The 20,477-nt window shown below is 33.6% G+C and overlaps 1 protein-coding gene across 1 annotated transcript in view; it reads left to right on the plus strand.

Annotated features, from left to right (window-relative positions):
- The window catches only part of CSMD3 (CUB and Sushi multiple domains 3), a 595,264-nt gene that overhangs the window by 348,158 nt on the left and 226,629 nt on the right, over positions 1–20,477 (plus strand). The window contains exons 17-20 of the mRNA XM_036400790.2: positions 2,770–2,908; positions 7,641–7,828; positions 10,260–10,448; positions 18,791–18,907. Of these exons, the coding sequence (XP_036256683.1) occupies positions 2,770–2,908; positions 7,641–7,828; positions 10,260–10,448; positions 18,791–18,907 (633 nt within the window). The remainder of the gene's footprint in view (positions 1–2,769; positions 2,909–7,640; positions 7,829–10,259; positions 10,449–18,790; positions 18,908–20,477) is intronic.

Genomic DNA, 20,477 nt, shown 5'->3' on the forward strand with positions numbered 1-20,477 from the left:
ATCCCTAGTTCCTGGCTTCTTTTTTTGGTGAAGAGGTCCTGCTTTTGCTGCTCCCTGATGAGTTTGAGTTTGGGATTCCTGTCCTCATGCCTTTCATCTTTCCTGTGTGAGGGTTATGTGGAGGATTTTCCCATAATCTGTTCTAATATTGTGCTGTTGTACCCATGCTGAAGCTCTAACCTTGGTCTTCCTGCATAACTCCTGTAAGGCTTAATATCCTGCCATTCTGTAGCATTAGTGATAAGCTCTTCAAAAAAATATTTCTAAAACTATGAATCTACAAGATGTTTAGTGTTTCTGTGAATAGCCTGTTATCCTAAAGCCTTTTTTCCTGCTCATGTAGGAAAATTTCCTGTTTCGACCCATGAACCTTGCTATACAAAGAAATAAATACAAATGACTTTGTGAGAATTCTTAGATCAGACTGAAATTGTTCTTTACTATTTGACATAGACCTGTGTTTGATAAAGAGATTCTGCTTGATGACCATTTCTATTTGTGTTATATTTCTAGAGTTTCATTTTGAACACATGAACACTGGGTATGAATCTGTCAGACAACCATCAAACAATACTGTAAGAATGAAGAGGGGATTAGAAGCAGTGTAAAAAGGTTGGGGAAACAATCCTTTGGCACGATGACTGGAGAGTTTTATTTTCTAAAAAACAAGGCTTTTTAAGATAAGCTCAGTAGCTAGGCTATTCTGAAGGGAAGTACTCCTGGGTTTAGGAAATCAGCATGTAATGGTGAAAGTCAAACAAAAAAAATCCATTTGATATTTATCTGCAAGAGCCACAATCAGAGGACAGATAAGAAACGTTTTCTTTAAGGAAAACCAGCAGCAAAACTCTACTAAATAAAATTGAGAAATCATTCCAAATTTAGGCAATCTTACAGTGTGCATTACTTTTAATGCACTATTCATAGGAATATTTTTGTAACAGGGGTTTGGAGCTTTTTGTATTCTAAATGCACTTTGTGTCATGAAAATTTGGTGAGATTATGGAACTTTGTACAAGTTTAGTAACACTGTAAATTGTAACTATGGAGTGTACTGACTCAGAATAAGGCCATCTGGTCCCTATTCTACTTAATATATTTTGTAGTTTGTAGGCTCTACATGTAATATGAATATTTGAAAGTGCTTATATACAATAAAATATAGAGATTATGAATGTTCTAGAGTTAACCTTCTGGTTTTTGAGGTAAATATGAGTTTAAATAACTTGTTTGACTGATACTGTTTACTGAAGGTAGTATGAAAAAGCGACTCTAAGATAAAAGGTGAGAAACGCCCACGTTAAATCCATCAGTGAGTATAAAAAGAGGCATGCATCTGCATATTTAGAATTGTTTGCAACATAACTGAAGTCTTATCTATGTAACTTCTAGAAACCCTTTCTTTTCCCTACACAGGATGGAAAGATGGAGCATTATGTGCTTAAAAAAAAATAAAAGAAACCAAAACCAACCTGTTTACAGCAATTTGTCATTTAAATATAGGGCCCTGGTATTCTCCTGAGAAAAATGAAGATCAGACAAACGTGTAATAATTCATGGTCTTCAACTTGAAGTTGTGTCAAAGAGAGCAAAATTAATCTATTATTTTGTAATGGAGAAGTTCAGAATAATATAGACAATGATATGTACTGCTCTACTTTGTCAAAATGAGCAACCAAAATGCTTTGCAGGCTCTGCTAGGTGAAATAACCACAAACAGAAAAGGAATAAATAGCCATGTTTTTGTCAGAAAATGTTGTGTATTTTACACTATTTTTAGTAGAGACACTAGCTTGTCAACGGTACAGTAAGACCTTTCCAGCTTCTTTGTGATATACAGTGATATGCATCATTAACTGTGACACTAACTGTGACATCGATTTTTGAAAATTTTTTGGATTTTTTTTTTTTTTTTGAGTAGCCTTGTATGCATAAAGGCCACAGGAACCATGGTGTTATGAAACTCTGTGGTGCAGCCTTCTCTTCCTGCAAAGTAACATGCTTCTGCTGTCAGGCTGAACTCAGTCTGAATGGCAGAGGCCCTGGGTGTCCTCATGGACACCAGCTTAAACCTGTGTCCTTGATGCAAAGAAGGTCAGTGGTATCCTGGGATGGATAAGGCAAACTATTGAGCAGGCTGAAGCTGGTGATCTTTCCCCTCTACATGAGTACTGCTTGCAGAAGTATATATTGCAATATTGATATATACTTTCCAATTAAAAAATATCAACTAATGGTAAGTATGGTAAGAAGAAAATATCAACTAATGATAAGTATGTCTTTTTCATGAATGAGTAATTTGAACTGCTAACATGCCAAGCAAAACATATGTGGTATGACAGTAGATTCCATGATGTCAAATTTAAAATAACAGTTCACTGATTTCTAGCTTTAAACTCAGCTGAAACTTCAGCAAGTTTTTCAAGACTCTCTGCTCACAATTAAAAGCAAAAATAATGATATTTTGTATAGACTGTGTTTTCTTTATGTTCTTTAATGCAGAAAATGTGTTATGCACATAAGAACACAGTAGAGAAAAAACCTTTTTCAGAATTATTGAGCAGTTTATTTCATCTTTTTAAGGTCTTAATTCAGTTATCTACATCTAATTCCAAACACCCCAGAGCCTGTCAGTTTGAAGCAACTGCATCTTGCTGCAACTGGGTTTTCAATATTTGTTCATTCTAATTGTCCTTTATTGAAATTGGTAAATATGAATTGCGCCTAATAAATCTATACTATTTACCTTTCTCTTTGTTTCATTTTTAGCTCCATGTGGTGGGCATTTTTCATCTCCAAGTGGAGTAATCCTCTCTCCAGGCTGGCCAGGGTATTATAAAGATTCCTTGAATTGTGAGTGGGTGATAGAAGCTGAACCTGGACACTCTATCAAAATTACATTCGAAAGGTCTTGGCTAATGTTTTTCTTACTTCATGTTTTCCAATTTTTATCAGGAAACAGGAGTTATTAGCTTTATCATAACATTAATTTGCATTATCTCTAAAAACAAGTAAATTTATTATCATGTAGGACTTTTGGAAACTCCTTCAGAGCACAGATATTACCTTCAGTGTAATTTCCACTGTGATATGCTGAAAAGCTTTTGAAATTTCTACCTTCTTACCCATACTTAAACTTGTCTAGCCCAGTAAAAAATGTCTGGTTTTAAATATTAGCATGTTTCAATTGCTTTTAACTATATTGCTACGATGAATTTTAATTGCTAAGTTCTTTTTCTTCCTTCAAAATATGTAATCGTCAACTCTGAAAATCTGAATCAGCTGTGAAAACTAAATAAATGCAGTCATAATTTTCCCCACTCTGAATATTTAATTATCATATCAGCTGAACTATTGGGAAAGGACTGTGTGCTCTAAGGATGGAGTTCCAGTGTCCCCAAATTACTGCAGCATTCCACCTTTCCTAGACTGATGTCTGTCATTAAGGTCCCTTCCTTATTCAAAGGATTGAAATGTGCTGAAGCATCTTACATTTCTCATGGTAGCAAGATGTTGGCATTTAATTTGAACTATTTAGCAGAAAATAAGACAAAAAATGCAATAAAGAATGCTATTCTTCTTATATTTTAGATGATTTTTAATCATAAATATTAAAAAAAATTAGATGACAACCCAGTAAAAAATGCCATTGATGATCAAAATTATAGTGTACAAATATCATACAAGTACTTTTCAGTTTATATTTATGCAGCATTTTTTGACTAGGCCTGCTCACAGTTGACTTAAAAGAAGGCATTTCTTAATTTTAATATAATTCAAAGATTTTTTTTTTAGCAAGGATGAAATTCATATTCTCTTCGTACAATTCGTCATTGTGATAAGATTTTTGAAACCTTTTTTTTATTACTATAGCTTACTCTATAATAAAATATACATGGGACAATATAAACAATCAAAGGACATGTACTATGTACACTTTACTTATTTTCTAACCTTACTATAACATGAAAGCTAGTCTTCCAAAATCACTTTAATTTAAGTGTATCACTTAAAATTATGATTTACCGAATTTTTGCCAATTAGGCTACAATAAAAAATTGAATAACTCCCTCCTGCTGAAACTTCTTTTAAGTTTTTGAAAAGAAAATTATAATTTCAAATAGTTGATTTTTAATTCAGCAATTCATTTAAACTACATATTTGATGTGGAATGTCATTTCAAAGTAAAAAGCATTTGCCTTTATATTTGCAAAATACAATGCCAGCTGCATTTTCTTTCTTTGCACCTGAGTTTTACTAAATCTGACACTCTCTTGCATACAGTTTTTGTTTGTAATACATTAATGCCTTGTCATAAAATTGCACAACCTCTATTACTCTTGTAAGAAAGATCAAAAAAGAACAAGATGTGGTCTCTTTGGATCACAAAGAAAACTTCTATCCTCTTTATGACACTTTTTTCCCATTGCTGCTCATTTTTGACACTCTTGTCACTTGTCAGAACTGGTCTGGTACGCATATTGCTCAGATGCAGCACTCCAGAGAGGCCCCACTTGCAGATAAACATGTATTTTTATGTATTTCTGGCAGAAGTACACTTAAAAATACGTCTATGTATGTTCACACAGATGCACTTAGATATATATAGTTATGTGTCTGGATGCAAAGAAAAAAGTTTTTCATAAATTAAATGATGGAATAAAACTTTATACTGTAATGAAAGAAAACATTTTGTTAACTACTGTTATTTACTTAGACATTATTATTTTCCACATAGTTTAAATTTGCCTTCTGAGTAATTTATGCATTAGCTTTTTAAAGGCTCATTCTTGTCTTGGCTATTCTTGTTCTGCTGCTTCTGCTTGCAAATTTTCAGCTGCACTTTCTTAAGAGAAAAGGATAATTTTGTTGAAATACACAGTTTTAAAACTATAGCCAAATGACTTTCCTATATGATTAAAAAAAACCCTCATATTTTTCCTATTTCTTTGCCTTTTAACTTTGTCCTGAGAAACACACATACTCTTTATAGCCTTTATTGGTGCAAATACCAAAATTTCCACAATATGTGAGGATGCTTGAAAGATTTTGAATTTCTTGGTCAGTGACAAATATTTATTGTACATATCTATACCTTTTAAATAATAATTTGGATTTTCTAAGTTTCCCACTCACAGAGTAGTTTCTTTTAATCTTCCTACCTTCCTATATCTTCTCTCTTACCACATTGGATAGGAGTAAGGTACTGCATTCCATGACTGTATGCTAAACCATTCCTGTGCTAAGGAGATGGACATGAGAAAAGAAGATCTACAGACAAATCAAATAAAAATTACTATTAATTTTTTGCTTTTGGCATGCAAAAAGTAAAACTTTTTCATATATTTTTATATGATTGTGCATGTACTTTTTAAAATGTTTATTCCTGTTCTACAAGGAATTATCTAAGATAGATAATCTGTTGATATTTTGTTATAAATCAGAATCTTTTTAGGCTCAATTGAAATGACAGAAGTGAGAAATGGCAATGCCATTCTTGATTGTAATGAAGTGTTTATCATGAAGCCTAATTATGAGTATTTAAATGTGAGAGATGCTGATAGCAAACTACTGATTGGGGTACTAGTCACGTTTGTCTATTGAGTATTTACTGTGCAGCAGGAAATCCTGACACTGCAACGAGTTGATAAGGATGTCTCTTAGAAACAAAGATGTGTGTTATAAATATTCAGGCACCTTTATCTATTCAAATAAGGCCTCCTAAAAAAGTGTGTATGGGATCTCCTGTGTTAAAACATTTTCACTCCTGTCTTCTTGTGAGCCCTTCATAAGATTAGATGTGACATAGCAATTAAGACATCCAGGTTAATTTAACAAAAATGATCAACTAAGTAGGAAAGAACATTGGAAGGGTCTTGCATGAGCATAGGGTATTTCTTATTCAGTTTCTTAAAAGCCTCTACTGTTTTGTTACATTGAGGAAAAAAAAAAGTATGCAAATATAGCAGATATGTTGAGCATCAAGGGAAAAGATACTGAAGGAAAAACTGATATAAGCCTGAGATTTATAAATGAATTTTTTTCAGTTTTTGAGCTAAATGACCAAGCAAAAGCATTGAACATAATGCCTTCTTCAAATTTGTTCTAGTTCCTCTCACTTAAAAATAGTTCTTACATTTTCTTTCATGGGTGATTTTTTATTTTTTTCACCTTCATATTTTTTCTGATATTTGTGGTGCTATAGTCTAAGTAGTTTTGAGATAATTTCCTTTATGTCTTTGGAGATTCAACTTAATTTCAACTTGACTTTAGTTGCATTACATTTATCAGATCCATGGCTTTTAACACCTTCTGTCTCAAGTATGCTTTTGATATAGGTGCTAAGAAAGTTGAGCAAGACTGAATGATCTGTTTCCAAGATTTCTCCGGTGTTGTATGGATTGCTGGAAAAAAAGACAAAAAAAAGAAAATATGGGAAAGAGCAAGTTATTGCCTAGTAGTTTTTCAGCAGGATGTCATTACAAGTTACTGGGGGAGCTAACAAAACCCAAAATTTTCAGTTTTCCTGCTTCTAGGATTATCCCACTTCATTTCTGTAACTCCTTATCACTTTAGTTCTGTGCTCTTTTATATGTTATTTAGTGGGAGCAGAACATCAATAAATGAAAATACATGTTTTGTAGGTTTAATTTGTCTTCTTGTCTTTTGCCAGACTCCTTTAGATCTTTAGGCTCAGACTCATGGGACATAAATACTGAAATATCGAGTTCCTCAGTACACTGGCTTTACTCACACAGTTCTTTGAATGGATTTCACCAAGCTAAATTAGATGTCTCAGTAAATCAAAGCAAGAATTAAGACTATCTAAGGGCTGTTGTAAGACCCTGCTGTTAATTGTTGCTTTTTAATTCTGGAAAGGTCTTTCAGTAATCCATCAGAGTCCATTATAAAGCATTATGATTGATTTAAAGTCTGTCATAGCAAGAAAGAGATAAGCCACTGTCAAAACACCAAGCAGGTGTTTAGAATTGTTGATACCATCTAAAAGAAGACAAGCAAGGAGATATCTAGCAGCACTATCACACTCAGCTTTCCTTGATAGGGAGAGCACACATACTGTATTTAGTGCTTTCTAAAAGGGATTTTTACCTGTGTCAAATAACTTCTGTCACTACTTTGGACTGAGTCTCAGCTGGCAGAAAGCCACTGGAGTCAGAGTCAAATAATTCTATCCCTGCTTATAGATGATTGTAAGGTAGGAACTCAAGAGTATCAGCCATTGATGATACAAAGTACCTTGATATTTTTGCCAAATGCGTCAATATGCCCTCTATATAACTTAATTTTTTATTGAAAAAGAAGAATAATAATATTATAAAATAGCATATGAATTTTTAATTGTTAATATTCATTAACAAACTGTTTTAGCTTTTGTTTCCTGCCATACAAACTAGCTCAAGGAGTTTAAATTTATTTCTCATCTTTTGAAGGAATTAACTTGAAATTTTATTATTGTATAAATTATATAGGATTATTAATATATATAGGATAATTAATATAATAGATATGTGGAGAAAAAATATTTTCAGGAAAGGTGCATAGTTTAAAAAATATGTGTTTATTGAATTTGCTTTAACTGTCTGTTAAATTTGTGCCTCTGTGTTTTTCCACAATTCCAGATTTCAGACTGAACTGAATTACGATGTTTTAGAAGTTCATGATGGACCAAACCTATTATCTCCACTTCTGGGTTCTTACAATGGTACACAGGTCCCACAGTTTCTGTTTAGCAGTAGCAATTTCATGTATCTTCTCTTTACAACTGATAACAGTCGTTCTAACAATGGATTCAAAATTCACTATGAAAGTAAGTACTTCTGTGTTGTATTATTTGATCTCCCCTCCCCCTCAATGCTTACCCTAGTCATGTACAGATATCAGATTGGCTAAATTCCTGTTACTTCCCAATCTGAGAAAGATTTAGTAACGTTAAAGTGCAACAGAGATGACCACTAATTTTATTTATATTTAATGTCACTGATGTACTGCTCTGTGCATTAAGAATCAAAAGATGAGAATGAGAAGTAAATGCCTTTCTTCTGGAGGCTACTTTTATGTCTTAATATTCTTAAATTTTATACAATGCATTTTTGTGCATGTAAAATGGCATGAGATCAGGAAGATTATGAAAAACTAAGAAAAAAACTGAATTAGTGTTCTGGTTGATGTATCTGCAGCTCTAACTGAACATAGGGGAAAATGCAGTTTTCATAATGATCTGAAAATCAAGAAACGGAATTGGTTGATTATGGATTTTTAGGATTCTAAAAACTTGCCTATATGATTTTTTTTCTGACATAAAAATACTCTTTTGTCCTTATTTTAGTCATATAAAGTATGTTGCAGAAAGTATCTGTAAGATTTCATACTTCATTAATTATTAAAATTCCTATGTTGAAATACTATAATTCAATTTACATTTTGTCTTTCTAAATATAACTTCTGTTGTAATAATTCCTACTTATATGAGAAATAATATTTTACCGTAATTGCTATCTTATTTGCTTTGTAAAGGTTATTGGCATGTTGCTTGTACTTGTTGGAGTTATTACCAAAAATTTCCAGATGTTCTTAATTTTTAACATTATTTTTTGCAATTTTCACTATTCCTAGCCACTATAAGGGTACTAAAACTAATATGCATAGGAGAGATATTGCCAGATAAAATTTGGATTGATTTGAACTCCAGTGAATGTTAAATTCAGGCTTTTTATCGAAAAAAAAAATTTCGTATTATACCAAAATTATTACCTGTCCTAGCATTCACCCACAAATGTCTATCTGTATAATCTTCTGCATTATGAAAAAGTGATGATTTTGTTAGGTTTTCATCCATTCAGAAGTTTAAAAGAAGGCTATCCTAACACATCAGGAACACTAGATTAAGATTGCCCACCAAGACACTAAATTCCTAGAAAGACTGAATGTTAAATGGTAGAAATTATACTTTGGGAATGTGAAAAGCAAAAAAAGAAAATCTGCACTTATTACAAATAATTAACAGTCTCAGTTTAATAAAGTTGGAAAGGAAACCTGAAATTTCTTTATAAATAAATTCTTGAATTTCATTATAAAATCCTCTTTTTTGTAAAAGTGATCCACACCCCACAGTTCTCTACACTAGTGGAGAAAAAAAGGCTAAATTTATACTATCAGAGAGCTTGGAAAATATATATTCTTACCCCTGGTACACAAAATACACAATTTTCAGTATTTTCTTTTCTGTTTAATTGCCCCTGTTTATACATAGAAGTCTAGTATTCATTTTATTTTTGCTTAATTCTTACTGGTTTCTCATCTTGCATTATCCAGGACAATCCAATTCTGCTTTCCTTTTTTGGAAAAACGAATAATAATGATCAGTGGTCTCCTATTCATCATTTCTTCTCCCTTCAAATATTGTATTGAAAGCTTTTTATATCTTTTATATGCTCATAACTTTTATGCTAATTATATCTTTCCACAATGAATTTCTTTGTAATGAAAGATTTTTATGTCTTCTATGTAGGAATAAAAGGAATAACATGCATAAAATTTTTGCACTGAATACTTCTAGTAATTTACTAATTTCAGTACTATCTGTAGAGGGTTGAGGTTTTTCAGTATTATTTTATAATGGACTTCTTTATATAAGCTTTGTATATGAACTTCTCTCTGGGAAATAATCTAAAAGGCTTAATTTTTTAGCACACATTGAAATCCCTTAACAAGTCAACTTCTCTTTATTCTTTTCTGCTATTCTTTATCTTCTCAATGTCTCATACATCAAATAACATTAGGTATGAGTATGATTTATGTAAATAATTGATCTATGTAAATATTTAAAATACAAATATCAGAAGAAATGTAACCAATTTCAGCTATGCTAGTAAATTTTGTTCAGGAAAAAATAAAGGCTGAAAATCAAAATTTTGAGTGATAAAGCTTTTTAATATCAGCATCGGGTACAAAATCATTTAATGTTACTAAGACAGGATCAAACTAAATATCCTGTAAATTATGGGATAGTTTTCTTATTTTTCTCTACAACAATGGCAGGATTCAAACTGTGATCCATAGTATCATTTAATGGTAACACCGAGAAGAACAGTGGAAAGATAATGCACTGTAAATGTGAGATAATGAAGCCTTCACCGCACAGCCATCACAACCAATTACTTAAATTAATTTAAAAAAATCTATAGGTCCTTTGTTTAATTACTTTCTTTTCTTTTTTTTTTTAATTTTTTTTAATCTAGGTGTAACTGTTAATACTTACTCTTGCTTGGATCCTGGCATACCAGTGCATGGACGTCGTTATGGACATGACTTCTCTATAGGTTCCACTGTCTCATTTAGTTGTGATCCAGGTTATAGGCTCAGTCATGAGGAGCCTTTACTATGTGAAAAAAATCACTGGTGGAGTCACCCACTCCCAACTTGTGATGGTAAGGATGAACAGATTCAATACAGAGTACTTTAAGTTATACAAGTTTTGCCAGACTATTATTAGTCAAAATGATTTAAATGCCAGGGCGTGTAAAACCTATATTTTTAGGAAAGTAGAAGAGTAATTAGAGAAAATAAATGCCATATATCTCTGTGATAAGACATATGAAACAGAGAATAATATATAGTTATTTAATCCTGCAGATTACTGAAGGTATATCTATCTGAATTTATGTAACTGTGAGCTAACTGATTGCAAACTTTGTGTATATCTGGTTGTAAAGAACTTATTACAGCTTAAAAATATTTGTGTTTGGGTATCCATCTATGGACAGAGATTGCTGACATAAAACCCATGAAATTAAGTTCATTTGCTCCTGACTCAGAAACTTCATTTTCTCCTGTTTCACGATGATCACTCTGTTTATAGCTTGTTAACAGAACTTCACACCCTTCCATCACTGTGGAAATTTATTAGGACCACATTATATCTGATGATTATTAAACCAGACAAAAGTGGTCTCCACTATATCATTAAATCTGAAAAATTATTTAACATTTTCAGTCATCTCTTGTAATTGGAATTGTTCATTTAATGCTTTCCCAGTTTGGGTCATATCATTTATATGTACTATTTATATGTACTATTAAGAAAGTGGATTGTAATGTTCATTCAGTTACATTATTTGAGATATTTACTTCTTAAAACAGTTTCCCTCTTTGCAGCATGGTGCATGTTTTTCATGTTAAAAATGTTTTCAGGAGTAATATAACCATTTAATTTCTAGTATTTAACCAGAGAAAGTCTCCTGAGCTTTGATGAGCTACAGAATGTACACGATACTGTATTTTTTCTAATACAGTTCTTAGTGTCTCAGCACAATAATTTTGAAAGAAAGATTTGAATGAAGACTGACACAGAAGCTCATTGAATTATGTGTGATTTGCCATATGGAAGACTACTCATTCCCACTGCATTACTTTCTTAAGAAAATGATAGGGACTTCTTTGGCCTTCAGATTGTTTAGTTAGGAAATGCTCTGGGATTTTATGTTCAGGAAGTTGAAGATGTCAGATTATGATAATTCTCAAAATCTGTGGTAATAGAAAGGGATGTGAATAATCACTTTGCTGAAAACGGCCCTCTGTAGTTCTCCGAGTCTGTTTTCTGAAAGATTCTACATCTCAGTCAGGTTCTTGCAATGAAGAATTGCAGGGTTCCCACAATTTGCAGTCAAGGGGATGATATTTTTCTGAATAGACCACAAAACTAGGATGTGTTTTTTAATGGTGATAAGCACTAGGTGCTAACCCTGTAAAACAAACAAGTAAGCACACTCCTTATGAATACTGTGCTCTGTTGTGAAATAAACTTACATATTATAATCAGTTTCTTCCTAAAGATGCTGAACTAGTATGCAATTCATTAGGTGAATGAGGTTTCTTTTTCTCCAGAGCACATTGCTAAATGGTGATTTTCCATTCAATAAATATTTTGTAAAAGTAGGATTGAGTACATTTATTCTACTAAATGTAGTCAGTTTATGGTTGATGTAATTTTCAGCAAAATAATTGCTGAATTTCTTCTCTGGTGGAATGTTTTTTAAAACAATCCAGAGTCCTTGCACCCCAGGCAAAAAAGGGAATTTGCTAAATGGGCTGTTCTTTGCATAAATTATGAGTTTGGGTCTGTATTAATCATACCACTAACAAACACATCAGTCACGATCAAATGCATCAGTGCATTCAGAATGTTACTCTGAGGGTTTCTGAAGAGACAAGTTCTTTTTTGTTTGCTCTTTTGATAACTGCATCTCTTTTTTTATAATTATATCATGTAGTGATGTGGAGACAGACCATGGTAATTGTGCAGATAGGTCATGGCAACTCATGAGTGGGTGTGTTTTGCAGAAATGACTATAAGACAAAAAATTTTAGAATTCTTAAAGCAAGTTTCTCCTCAAAGTAGAACATGGTGTTGACTGAAATTCTATTATTTGAAGGAGCGTAAACTAAATTTTTCATTATGTGTTTGATGTTGCCCAGATAAACAAAGAGGTAAAACAGATGGTTACAAGCTTTGCTGAGAAAACACTGCTTGTATTGCATCTCTACCATTCCCATGTACCTGGTCTATTTTAGATTTAAATGAGAAGGTCAAAATGCAAGTTTATATTGTGAGTAATCTAGGCTACACTAGTTTATATTAAATGAATCTCTTGCATAATATAAGTCTAAGGTTTATTTCTTGCAGCTGAGTATGTTAATTTGATGTCCATATCCTTATTTATTTACCCCAACTGAACTACATCCCATTTTAAGATACATTACATTTTCTATAATTAGGGAAGACAAATGCTGAAGTTACTTGGTCTGTAAAGCACAGTATATTAGATTCAAGCTCTAATTCAGTTTCAATAAATTTAGTCTATTCTATATGTCACTTTTCTTATCCAATTGCACAATAAATGAAAATCATCTCAGAATTACATTTGTAGATGGAAGTTAGAGTCAATTAAACAAATTAATGTAATGAGGCCTCTGTGTGTTTGTGCACACACATATTTGTATTTAGACTTATATACACACAGAGATATTTCCATATAAATAGATTTTCCTTTTTTTTTCTCTGCAGTCCTTTCTAAACTAGCCTATGTTATTAGTCTTCTTTGATGATGCTTCAAATCTAAAGCTAATTGTTATTACTAATCAATTATAATTGTGTGTTTTCTCTTTCCATCACTTCTGAAAACCAAATAGTTTCCAATTATGTGTACTTACAACAAATTGAACTTCTGCAAAAAAGTTTGTGGTTGTTTTTTTTCTTGTTTTTTTTCTGAAAGCTTTTCTTCTTCTTAAGAGAATTTTATCTTTCCTGAGAAAATTGTGATAACATCATTTTATGTTAGTGTCTCACTTGCGGGTGGTGATCTATGGCTAGTCTCTTGAAAAATCTTTACATAGGAAAATAATAGATTATACCATTTGAAAATGTAAAAAATGCTAATTTCACAGATATCACCATCATCAATCAGGCTAAAAAAGTAAAACAGGTTTTATTTTATTTTTTTAAGTGAATTACTAGTGAACACTCGGTTGAAATGCATCAAAAATACATTTATATGAATCTGTATCTATCTATCTATCTATTTATCTATCTCATACATTTTATTCATATTTTCTGTTCTTTTTGGATATGGTGACTGTTATGATTGATTTAAACCCAGAGGATTAAAGAAAGAGAAGTCTCTATGTATAAACCGGAAAGAACTATGAAGGTTCAAAATATACCCAAAACCAAGATTAAAACCAAATGAGGTTAGAGGCTGGTGGCAAAGAATTGATATGTTTAATTTAATAGTAAAAGAGGCAAAGAGAAAGGAGAGAGAGAGGGAAGGAAGGAAGGGAGGAAGGGAGGGAGGACAGGGGTTATGTAGAAGCATACCACCCACCCGAGGGTCCCAGCTATGTCTCATTGCTCCCCTCCATCTGGTCTCCTTGGTGGTCCCCTGTGGCTGCCACACACCTGCACCACACTGAAGAGTGCAGAATTCCGTGGGTTAATCCACGCTTTGGGCAGGTGGGAACGCCCTGTGCCTCCCTTGCAGGAGGCCAGTTTGACACTGTCCTTGCAACACTGAGGGTCTGTTGCACCATCTCTGGTGCTCTGGTGCAGGGTCTGGGGACCCCCTTTGATGGGCTATGCCATGGTTTAGTTGAGGTGTTAGGGCATGGGTTGGACTCGATGATCTTTAAGGTCTCTTCTGTATATTCTGTGAACCCCCTCTGCTGTGGATGAGCTTTTCCCCGGGGGAAGGGGCTGCTCAGCCAGGCTCCTCTGCACAGCGGAGGGTGGAGACACTGCCTCTGACCAGAGGCCTTTCCAACACACACCCAAAGCCTCTCTCCCCCACCCTTTGCTGTGAGGGTCTGTGAGCCTGGCAGCTGATAGCCCTGGGGCTCTGGTCTCCACCCTGAAGGTACCAGGCTTGTGCTTTGTGAATGTCCCCAGCCAGCCCTGAGTTGTTACTACAACTTGTTTTCATCAGCGAATGGAGTAGGGCCTCTCAGACCCCCATTCAGGGTATGGTGATCTTCTCTGCAGCTTTTGTAATACAGTTTCAGAAGTCCTTCATGAAAATGTTTAAATCATAAACTACAATATTTCAGTCATAAACTACAATATTTCATTCTCTGACAGGGACCCCCTTCCTCTCATAAACCAGATTTCTAGACATTTCATATCACTATACTTTTCATAACTCTGAGACTTACTTCTATCACAAGAAAACAAACTCGTTTTACATAGATTATAAATTGTATTTGTAGTTCTCAGGTGACAGCAACATAATTAGTGGTTATTGAATTTTCCTGATGGTTATAAAAAGCAAAATTTAAGAGAGTTTTCTGTGAATAAGTGTTAAGCTAGCTATACAGGATGACCCTGTGTAGGAAGAGAATATACAAACTGACTTCTAAAGTAGAATGTGCTAAAACCAGAACAGAGGGCATGTGAATAAAATTGAAAACACAAATAAATAAATATGAGAAAACACGTCATAATGTAATGTGAAGTGTCCTAGAAATATATTTCTGTGGCATAGATGCTGTGACAAGACAGCGAAGTACTTGCAATTGTTAATGCAGGGTCGTAGAGATGGAAACCATATCTTATTGAAGTAGATTTAAAAAATCCTGTCTCATTACTGATCCAAAATCATAGATTCTTACATGGTTTGCTAGCCTTCCCAAGTGAGACCCCAAGAGGGAATACAATATAATGACAGTTTAGCAGAAGATCAAATGGGTAAAAATAGACTATGAATAAATTTAGGCTGAAAATTATAAGGCTATTTCTAGTATTGCAAGATTGATTTCCTATAACAGTTTTATAGTAGCATGAAATATGGTCTGAAGTGGAACTTTGCTATGAATGACAAAAGTCAAGTGCTTTTATTACAATTATTAATGTATTTTTGGCATGAAACATGGCCTGCATGTCTCCCACTGAGACACAAGTAGCCTGACTAAAAGTTCTGAAATTATTTGGGCCAAAAATTATTTTCAAAGTATATATGGAACCATTTCCTAAGCTAGGCTTGCTTGTTGTCACTTTTTTTTGCGGCTGATCATGTTACTGAGCAAAATAAATGCAGTTGCAACAAAAGAGAGTGTAAGTATTCAACTGAATATTGTAAGAATTTATTTCAGCAGAACATCTGAACCAAACTCCACTATTAAATTGGAATCCTCATTCATAGTTATCCAAAACTTGCTTCTTAAATTGTTACATCATTTCTGATCACCACAGTGTATACTTCCACATACCGATCTGTATTTCATAAAACCACTTTTATATTTTGTTCTCTTTACTCTTTTGTTCTTTTATTCTCATTGTAGTTGTTGTTTTATATATTTTTTTTTTTTATTTTGATTCATACTATTTGGAAAACAGTAATGCAGGCATGTCTTGATTCAACTTCTCTGACTGCGTAAAAAAATTAGTTGGTGTGTTAACATAATGTTCCATTTTCCACATTATAAATCAAAAGTAGTACCTCAGTTGTTTCCTTAAGTATTCATTCTACTTTTACTCTTTCCTAGCTTCCATCTTGGTAATCAGATAAAGTGAAAGGTAGAATTTGGAAATATGTGTATATATCCTTTGCTCTTCTTATTTTTACGTGTTCCTGTTTTCCTTTGCACTCTGAAAAACAGTCAGATACTAGTAGTGATATTACATGCTTGGGCTGTTAGCCATCTTATCAGGGCCAGTTGCACATCTAGGATTTCAGATTTGTCAGCTTGGCTTTATTTTCTAAAAGGCTGCTCCCTTGATGCCTTTTTCTGCCATCTGCTAGCCTTCACAGAGTTACACTGAAGGCCTGATGGCATGCCATAGATGTTTTGTCACTATTTGCATTCCTGAAATGTTTTCCAAACACCTCCTGTAAAATATATTATTTGGTCTATAGCCCATGATTATAAAAACTGGCTGTATTTATTATTTAATGGATGAAGTAGATAGTTACCATCAGGAGCTCCAATAATATGCTGTCACAGCCTTGGCTGTATTTTGCTAGTGTCTAAATATAGCAAGATCAGATTAGAAGGTGGCAGTATTTGCCTTCACTGTCTCTTCGTCAGAGAAGTGAGGAGGAAAATTAATATGGAAGGAGGTTATTTGCCTGTGGCAACACTGAAGAGATTGGGCACATGTGGTCCTAGAATGTCTTATTTCAGCCTGTGGTACTGGATTTGCAAATTTCCATCTTATAATTAGGCCAACAAAGGCTAGAAAGTTGGCAGGAGAAATAGCACATACAAAGCAATCATGAGGCTATCCAGACAAGTAAGCATGTTTAAAACAGAAATATAGTTAGTTAGAATGACCAAACAAATTTTAGCTAGGCAAGACAGGGCAGCCTTCAACCTAGTATATAGGATGAAATTCCATTTCTGGTTCATAAAATAAGGCTTATTAAATGTATACTTCCTTTAGTGCCCTGAACACAATGATGATATGCAGTGCCATAACCTCATTATGAAAAATAATTGATCTCTATGAAAACATTCCACAGTGCTACTGAAATGTCTGGAAAATGCAATGTATTTCATTGACACAAATGTCTGCTTAGGTACAAGGTGAGATTGAAGGTACATTCTGGATATTCTCTTGATTCCCTTTCTTCTGTGTCCTCAAATCAGTTATGAATTTACATCTAAGCAGAAGATTGTGACATGTCCATATATTCATTCTCAAATATATAACAATAACAGCAAAAGCATAATGAGTATAACTTCAATCATTTACTCCATCAAAGTGTAGTAGAAATTGCCATAAGCAGGATAACTATCAAGACATAGGAGAAGAAACAGCATGTTGCAGCAAATTACTCACAGCACCTTACTCCTGAAGTATGTAATGTTTGAGCACATACTGAGAGGCCAAACTTCTCCCCCCTTTACAAGTCATGCTGTTGAGTGCTGCCTTAGGAGGTGCTACAGATGTTTCAGGAGGGGTAGGAGCAGGTTAAACCAGCTGGGCAGGTGGGGCAGCATTTCAGAAAGAGGCAATACTCCTCCAACCTTTGACAGGCTCCTTCCCTCACCCTCATTGCTGTGGCAGCAGGGTGGGAAGCACAGACATGAGCAAGAAATAGTTGAGTGACCGCTTATAGAACAAGAGGAGGGTTCGATATTTGTATCAACTGGAGTTACAGACAAATAGCTGCCATTTACATCTCTTCAAAAGTGCCTTTGAAGAACCTTTAACATCTTCTAAAGATAAGAGAAGAATTTGTGTTAATTACTTTGGAAGGACTGCTCTTAGGGAGAGCTGCAATCAACTGCTGGAATGGTCTAGATTATTTGACCTGAAAATGGTGACAATAGTTCATTGCTTTTACTCTAAAATATTTCTGTGAAATAATTTCAGTAATGCATATAATTAGGCTAAGGAAAATAAAAGGAATAGATGCTTTTAACCTTGAGAAAAAAAAATAGAACTAGTAATTTGTTTTATAATGTATGCCCTTCTGAGATAACCTATATTCAGAGAACTCTGATGTAATGACTTGGTACTGAATTTTAATAGCTGTTATTGATATATGATAATCCTAAAATGCAAGACTCTTCCTCACTAAAATTACCTGATTAATGTTGTATTTCAAAAACCCTGGAACAGAAGATCATTGGGCTGTACATTTTTGCCAGTGTTGTAATGACTAAATTTTTGTATTTTGCATTAACTAAAGCTGTAATTTAATTTTTGTATTGCTCAATTAGCGATTACTTTTATAAAGTTGCTAATGAAACTATAGAAATGCTTATTCTTGTACTGGAATTTGTCATTAGCATGAACATCACAGCTATAAACACATAACCAATAATTATAATTGTATTCATGAAATCAGGTCAACCCTCCCTGCACAAATATTTTAAGTAAATAATTCTTCAATAGCCAAGATGCACCATTTTGACTCTCCAGCCTTGGCTTCTGTTTAAGTGATATTGTTTGGCTCTCTATCATCTGCCTTCATCTCTCTGCTGAACTTAACAATTTTCACAGAGACTCCAGAAACCTGAAAAAAACAGCTAATGAAATTTGATTTTCTTATGCGTATTAAACAAAAATTAATAATTGATTTCATTTCTTTTTCTATTGTATAAAAATGGCCTTTAGTCATATCTTAAATTGCTAAATCATTTGAGTAATTACTTTTAAATAATTTTAAAGGCAGAAATTTTTAGGTATGTTCTCTCACATTTTCTCTTATCTATATGTTTTCTGTTATTTTATTATTATTATTGTAATTGTTATTATTTTCTTTATTTCTAGCTTTATGTGGTGGAGATGTTAGAGGACCTAGTGGAACAATTTTATCCCCAGGTTATCCTGATCTATATCCAAATTCACTGAATTGCACATGGACTGTGGATGTTACCCATGGAAAAGGTAAAAAAAATCCTTTTCTCTTTTTCCACTTTTTTTTTGGTTCTTTGTTGTTTTTTTGGTTTTTTTTAGTATGTAAGCCCAGTATTCTCTGCTCTAGAAGGAGACCTAGGTTAGCACCAAAGCACTTGGATTTGCATTGCTGATTTTTGGGTTTGTTTAATTTTCTTGTAGTAATTCCTAGAATTCCAGAACTGGACTAGGCCCGTACACTTCCTACAGAATGAAAAATCAGTGAGAAAGAATTATATAATGGCTGATCACAGAAGCTGAAGGACAGATGGCTTTTAAGGAAGAGGTGGTTATTTCTTGAAGTCAGATTTCAGGAAAAAATGTAATAGGGATTTTAGCTCTTCTCTGAGAGGTTAAATAATGCTTAGGACACAAATGGAAGCTGGTATTTCCAGGTAGCAAAGTTTCCTAAAAAAACCGTGTCCTAGTTGCTTTCAAATGAAAGGTTTTGGTACTAGATGAGATGGATCATACTTTTAGGTTTTTGTTGGTATTTTATATTAAATATGGGAGTGACTCTTGTACTATGGGTGGAAAGAGCTAGAGCAGTGTAAGATTTAATGTTAGGGGAAGGAGACAGAGACAGTCGCAAGAGAAATTTAATACAAATAGAGTAAGCTGGTAAGAACAAAAAAAGGAGAATTATATTGTAACACTGGAGAGAATACAGAAAAAGAAATGAAAGAGAGAAGAAGGAAGGCAAGTTCGATTCTGAATTTCATCAGTGTTCTCTGTGAGGGCATGAAAAATGTGACAAAGTATGCTGATGATGTATTCCTCTAAGAAAGAGTTATTGATAACATAAAAATAAGACTTCAGATAAAGAGAACTGTGCTGATCTGTGATCCCCTTATTCTATTTTGTACAAGTAGTGTGATAGTTTCTCATCTAGATGTTAAATCACTCTGACTGGGTGTCCCATTTAAAAGTCCTTAAAACATTAAAGTGGTAAAGTGTGTCTCTCAAAATTATTGCTCCAGCTCTTCCAGTAATAAGAGTAGTCTCTCCTATTACCAAGTGATGCCTTTGTGTCAGTGTAATTTGATTCTAAATATCCACAGTGAAAGAGCCTCCTGAACTTAGTGATGCTACATCACATACTACATTTGCCTTTGTTACCCCTAGGTATGATACATGGCTTTTAGAGTTGTGGGAATATAAGGGACTGTGTATCTTTTGTTCTTCTGGATAAGCAAAAAAGACTAAAAGAAGGTATAAAGAAACTGTTAGACCTGTAGTCATTTATCTTGCACTCTGTCTGAGAAGTCATTGGATAACAGCACAAGCTTTATAATCTGAGAATTGAAGGCAAGTAGCAGAGATGAATAAGAGTTTAGCTTCATGGAGTAATACATGACAGAAAATTATGAGAATCCTACAGTAAAAATGAGGTCAGATTAAGCCACATTTTTCAGGATTCTTGAAAGACATTTTATTAACTCTTTCATTTCTCCTAAAATAAAAACAGGATTATGAAGAAAAGTAATGGGGAAGTTTTGGGAAGTTTTGGGGGTTTCTTTAATTTTCTTTTCCTTTTTAGAAAATGAAGCAGCTTTTTTGT

Source organism: Molothrus ater, chromosome 1 (assembly GCF_012460135.2).
Source record: "Molothrus ater isolate BHLD 08-10-18 breed brown headed cowbird chromosome 1, BPBGC_Mater_1.1, whole genome shotgun sequence".
Classification (NCBI taxonomy): Eukaryota; Metazoa; Chordata; class Aves; order Passeriformes; family Icteridae; genus Molothrus; species Molothrus ater.